Raw genomic sequence first — 6,740 nt, 5'->3', positions numbered from 1 at the left:
TATAATCCAAACAAGTTTAATAGTTGATTTCAGATAACGATATAAATGTGATGTGTGATTCAGTCCAGAATCCACCTTAGTTCTTGTAAACAAAACAGCAAGGTCTATTCTCTATGTGCTTCTTAGAAATAAATCTGAAAAAGTCCAGTCTACAGACTTTTTTCTAAGTTCCTCATTGCTTATATTAGCAACACAATACATTTGTTAAATTTTTAAAACAAAATATGCTGTCAACTAAATAATTTACTTTTTTTTAAACCAAAAAAACTCTTGTGTATAGAAACAACAAACGTATAAACATGAAGAATTCAAAAAATCCATCAATGACTGCTTTAGTTTTCCAGCAAGACAATGCAGACTTCTTTATATAAACTAAGAGTTAACCAACAAGGTTCCAACTCCTTTTAGCCATATCAAACACTGTACAAAATATACACAGAACAGTCTTATAAACTTCTAAGAAGGATTTGTACATTAAAATGTAGCCTCATCTTGTTTTAGAAGTTTATGAAAATCAAAAAACTTCTGAAGCTGAAAATTAAAAACAAAACACAGTGGGAACACGAAGCAGGTCAGACGGCATTAACAGCAAGAGAAACAAAACTAACATTTCAACTTGATCTGACTTCAGGATGAGGAAAAGCCAGAAATTAAATGTGCTTTGCAGAGCGGGGGGTGGGGGGAAGGTGGAGAGAACAAAGAAAATGGCATTCCTTGCAATCTAAAAATGTTTTATGTTTGAATTTTAATTGTTCTGATGAAAGGCAAATAATCTGAAGCATTAACTTTGCTTCTCTCCCCATAGATGCTTTCTGACTTGCTGAGTACTCCAGCATTTCCTGCTTTTATTTATTGTTATCTTTACTTTAGGTAACTGCAGCAGTTTTCAACAGATAAATACTTCTATCAATATACTACAAGAGATTCATCACAGCATTGCAGCACCAAAATTCAGCTATCTCACTGGAGATTTTGCGATAAAAATATGCCCAGTTAACTAGCAGAATTTGATTTAACACGGTTGAGTTATTTGTTTTATTGAACAGAAGTGCCATTTATTTTAAGGAATGCTGGGATACAAATTGAGATTACAGCAGACCTTGAGCACCCAGATGGCAACAAATACTTGGTCAAATTACTATAAAACTGATTTACCATGCAGATTTTTAATTAAAAGGCAGTTGAACACCTTTAATAGAAAGAAAATAAAATATTAATGCTGAATAAACACAGAACAATGCCAGAGTTGTACTAGCAGTAATGTACTAGAAGCAGTGAGACAAAAGAATCTATTAAAAAGGTCAAGGATATAATCCTTCATGAGCAGTAACCTAGTGTTTCTCTGAGATACTGATTTGCAAACTTCCTTTTCAACATCTTTTACATGCCAACATTTATGTTTATGAACAGTTCGTAATATCTTAAAAAAAGGCACTGTCTTGGCTGCTGTATTGAGTTGACGTGTGCTATAGTCATAACTTAAATTGGCCTTCTAATTTTAATCTATGAACTCTTAATTAATACCATTGACATGCAATTTTAAAATGTAGGTGTTGATCCAATTGTCTAGAAATGTCAACTTCAGCATACATGTTTGGTATAATAATAAAGCAAAGTGCAATTTAGTTTCTTCCATCATTTACAGATGGCGGAATTAGGTTTTATAGAATGCAGAGTAAGGATGGGAGAACAGGTGTTGAGAAAACAGCAAATAGTATATTTTGCAAATATAATATTGCTAACCCAACATTTTCTGATGTAAATATTTTGTTAAAATTTTGATCTGATAAAGGAAGGATTTGTTTGGAGCCAGTAACACTTGGTGTTTGACCATTATTTTCATGCAGATAAAGCTGAATATTAAAGAATTTGTATAAACACACAGTTGTTCGTTTATGTCCCAAAAGCTTGCCTGTTGTAAAGAAATAGCAGAGTACCACAAACAGCAAATGGTATAAAAGGATTAGTGATGTTGTTTGAAGGATAAATATAGGCAAGATATTTGCAAAATTCTACTTTGCTAAATTGTGGCATAATTAACTTGTATCCCCACCTTAAATGTTAGTTGCAGCCTTGGTTTAATTTCTCATTTTAATAGTAGCCTCACAGAGGAATATGAGTCTAGAGCTTCTAAATGAGATCGCTACTGATCAGTCAGGCAGATCTTGCAAATGCTACATGCCAAGAAAGCTGAACAAGAAACAGAAAGGTTTTGAGATTATTGTCATTAGCTTTTAAGGGCCTTTGCTAATGTTGCATCCTTGAGCTAGGAACTGTTTATAGGCAAAGGTAGTTTCTGTGGGATTACTGTGACCCTATTTAAAAGAAAACTGGCTTGGAAAGTTGTTTTGCTTGGTAATAATAAATGGAAGGCAGCTTGTTTCTTTTGTATTGATATATGCCCTGAAATACACAAATTAACCTAATTAAGCTGGACTCAAAGGAAATGCACAACAAACTTTAATTTTTCACGTTCCTACATATTTTTTAATGGAATTACTGGCTTTGGTTCCTTAAAAAAAATTATGCTTTGTAACTGAATTTACATCTATTCAGCTCTAATTCAAGACTAGTTTTAGTGTTTCATTTGTGAATAGTACCACCAAGACAAGTGGGAGAAATTAGCCATTCATTCCTATAATCACAAAGGTTTTATGCAAAGGAAGTTTACTTACAGCACAGTTGGGCCTTCACATATTTTCAGACGAGGTCACTATCATGTAAACATTCAAAACTATTGACAGGGGTATGAAACCAAAGACAGCTAATCAACAAGTGTACCTATTCACAAGTTGCAGGACAATTTTTATTTTAGGAAGCTCATTAGTAAAGACCAACATCAAAAAGGTTTGAAAGGCAGGGCGATAATTAGATGAAGGCAACAACAGGGACAGAGAAGTCAAAGAGAAGGAAAATAAACATGACAGGAACAGGAGGGAAGTGGGAGGTGGGGTGCAGATTGAAGTAAGATGAGGGGAGAGCAAGAGAATGTAAAGCTGAAGGTGACAGAGACAGATTAGAGAGCCAATGTACTCATGTTTGGAATATGAAAGAGGTCTGAATGCTCTTCACTGAGGAAGAGAGCCCAGTATGCTACTTTCATGTGTTTGGAATACTTCTACAATATTAGTGGACACTTAAGAGGTTATGTTTTGGGGAATGAAAGTCTACAACACATAAAACAATCTGCCAGAAGACTCATCAGGTCAAGTAGCATCAGTGAGAGAAAAAGATCCAATATTTCGAGTCAAAACCCTTCATCTTAGCCAAAATGTCAACCATTCTTTTTCTCCCACTAATGCTGGTCAATACTCTTGAGTTCCTCCGGCTGATTTTTATTCCAGATTCTAGCATCTGCAGTCTCGAATTTACAGTACACACGCCATTTAGCGTTTGAGTTAAATGGCGATGCTGCAGGATTCTCTGGTAAGAGAATGGTTGCAATGGTGCTGAATATGTATGAAACTGCAGAATGGTCCACAATTTTTGATCAGGTAGGATAAAGGGGAGTTCCTTTGCAATGTGTAAGTAGTTATTGGAATAACCTTTTGAGGGGTCTTGTGATTGTGCAAATCAAATGTCAAGAAAATGTATTCCTAAGTAGCCACAGAATATGCTGAGAGAATTGAATCTGAGAAGGTCCTGCACTTCTTACTAAGGATAAAGGGGGCATTCTGGGGTGTTTCATTCGAATGCGCATCTTGGGGGGAAGATAAGAGTAGAAAACCTAATCTCATAATTATTTATGACATACTGATGATTGGATGTCTATGATCTGATGCAACCAATGTCACTGGGGATCATGAGTGAAGAACAGTGGGTTGAACTACTCTGCCCAGCAGTTCATCACTGAGGAAAAGGCTCTGAATAATGCTAATGTTTTACTCATGAAGGTCATGATGTGGAAAGGTCATATGCCACTTTAAGGCATTGTAAATTAATTACACTTACAGATGAATTATTCCATTGTTTCGTCGTGAACCACTGCACATAATGAGACACAGTTCTTACATCAACACCTGCAGGCACAATGAATGCAATGTTACAGTCACTTGACATTTTAATTTATGGCCAATTACTGAAAACTAAATCAGTTCTGCCTAGGTATACCTAGTTAGACTGAAATATTCGAACAGTCCTAAAAGTAGGCAAGCTGTTATATTGCTTGATCATACACCTGTTGAGTAACTGAGGGCAAGTGAAGCTTGAAACAGGGACATCTAAATTTACAAAATCAACCAATACACCGGGGTCCACGTGGAATTACGTACCAAAACATGTTTGGGTCTGCTAGCAACAGTGAACTCAGCAGGCCTCAGCCTCACATTGCACTTGACATCTATCAATCAAGTGTCAAGCACAGCTATAGAATTGTCGGAGTTAATAATATGGAATTTGGCTTTGCTCTGAATTTTAACTATGCTACATCGAACGTGAAATGCAAGCAGAGGGGAACTACCTTACTGGCTTTGTGATGTCTACAGATTGGATCACCAATCGGATTCCTGAGTTTTGCCAACAATGCATATCTAATGTACTTCACATTGACATGAAAATTCATGATCCCTAGCTAATTTCTTTCTAGTATACAAAGAAATGTTATCCAATTGAAATTTGATTTGGTTATTGGTCATTTTATAAAAAATATTGGGTTTTAGTTTTGTATGTTGGTTTAAATGGCAAAAATGGAATGTTCTAACAAATATTACAAAAGGAGTTTTGAATTAGCCTTGTAGTTCAAAGGAAACAAGCTTCTGTATCTTTTTTAAACTTTCTCCCTTTTAAACAAACATTTGACTAAGTTGTGTAACTGCAGTTGTACAGAAAACCAATGATTGGTGCAACTCAACAAGCAGTCAACATAAAGTGCATTCTCTCCGAGAGTTGTATAGATTTGTAACTCAGGTTGGAACTTAACAGTTAACTCATAAAATTTCCAGTGTCTTTTTTTTCAACTTCATCTCATTAAACGACATGTATCCTATCATTCCATTTCAGTTTTTAACAGCCCAACTTTAAAATTGTTTAATCTGGAAAATAAAATCTAAAGAAAATATAAATACACTGTGGCAAAGTCATTATATCCCTACTTACAGGGTACAGATATCCAATTTCTAGATAAACTCCAACATAATGAAACTATTGATTCAATTAAGATACTCTCTGTCATTGCTAAATGTTATATTTAGGAACTATTGTGTGGCCATTTGCTAATAACTGGACAGTTTAAATTTAGAATGTTGAAAATGTGCCTTTCAGGCACTGACAATTTGGTTCCAATTATGATACAGTGAATTCTTGTTTCTTGATCCATTATATTTAAAAACATCCATTTCATTCGACGCGTGGAGTCGGTTAATGTAAATGCATTTTAAATAAAAGCGTACATAGTGTTTCTTCGATACAGAATGGTGCATCACAGTAAAATACTGGACACGAGTTTAAGCTGTGTACGCTGCTGAATACTTACTTTTAGCTTCACTGATGTGCATGCCTCTCAGCTCAAGTAATAGTCTCTGCCAAGAGACATGAGGAGAAATCACAAGTGCACTAATTCACCAGGTTTTCTCATCATCTCCTTGCAGCTGGCTCAGAGAACAGTTTTGAAAATAGGAAATGACTATGAGCCTGACCTCTCAGGGAAAACTGATGGTGTTGAATTGGGTAAAACATAAAGCAGTTTTTAAACACCTTTTAAAAGAGGATACAAGGTAAGCAATGAACAAAGTGTGGTAACAGGTATAAATAATGTTCATTTTACGAGAATCAACTGTACCATTGGCATTGCTAATAATTTTTCATGGCTATGGATCACAAACCTAGGTGCACTTCAACATAATTAGAAAGAAAATATTTTTTAATGAACCTAGTTAAAATTTTCTCTTTTCTTTAAACATCCCAGCAAACCTTGTACACTTGCATTTTAAGGTCAGAACTGATCTGTTATTTCTACTATTTATCAGCATGGCTAGTCTATGCCTGATTTGAGATAACCGAAGTAATAGCTGGCATATTGTACACACCTGTTAGTACCCATTTAATTCTTTCCCATTTATTTGAGATGGGAAAGATTTGTCAATCAGTCATAATTTTGGTTCACCTTGTGGATTTTATAACTTTTTCACAGTCTTCAGTTAATAATTCCACCGTAGAACCAATAAGATTCAACAGCTCAGGCACACAGCGTACCAATTCCAGAGACATCCTGCCATCCACGGAGCAGAACTGAAGATTCCCGAGTTGAAAATGCACCTGGCTTGTAGAAACCTGCTTGTAAAATTCTACTTCAGTCATGGTAACAATTTCAAAATGAGGGTAGCGGGATTGAAAAATCCTGACTGACATTTTCAATCTCCGGAGAACTTCATATAACACCAACCAGTTACAAGGGCTGCACAAATAGGAAAAGAGAATGTTAAATATAATTTTGCCACAATATAGGATTGTCATAATTATATAACATGAAACTTCTCATCTCTTGTCCTCAGAATTATCATAGAATTAAACATAACATGGTTTAAAAATTCATGGTCTTTTAAGTTAAAAATAATCTTGTAATTATTTTGCATTGCATTTAGTAACATAACAGCTGAAGGAAATGGATGGGAAATCATGTCCTGGAAATTTCCTATTTCCTAATTCATCTCCAGGGTGGATAAAGGTTGGTTAATTCCATGATGATCTCAGATTAAGGAGTTTTTCAGAAAATACAGGAAAAGATATTAATGCCAGAAACAGGT

The 6,740-nt window shown here is 35.1% G+C and overlaps 1 protein-coding gene across 10 annotated transcripts in view; it reads right to left on the bottom strand.

Annotated features, from left to right (window-relative positions):
* LOC138740499 (BCL-6 corepressor-like protein 1) overlaps positions 1–6,740 on the bottom strand; it is a 139,719-nt gene continuing 132,979 nt past the window's right edge. For 9 of the 10 annotated variants that reach the window (XM_069893232.1, XM_069893231.1, XM_069893238.1 and 6 more), the window contains one exon: positions 1–6,391. In XM_069893232.1, the coding sequence (XP_069749333.1) occupies positions 6,097–6,391 (295 nt within the window). In that variant the 3' untranslated portion in view covers positions 1–6,096. The remainder of the gene's footprint in view (positions 6,392–6,740) is intronic. The other variant, XR_011342959.1, reaches the window with a different exon arrangement.

This window comes from Narcine bancroftii, chromosome 8, assembly GCF_036971445.1.
Source record: "Narcine bancroftii isolate sNarBan1 chromosome 8, sNarBan1.hap1, whole genome shotgun sequence".
Taxonomy (NCBI): Eukaryota; Metazoa; Chordata; class Chondrichthyes; order Torpediniformes; family Narcinidae; genus Narcine; species Narcine bancroftii.
The sequence above is the reverse complement of the archived record's forward strand: the minus strand, read 5'-3'. Positions and strand labels throughout refer to the sequence as shown.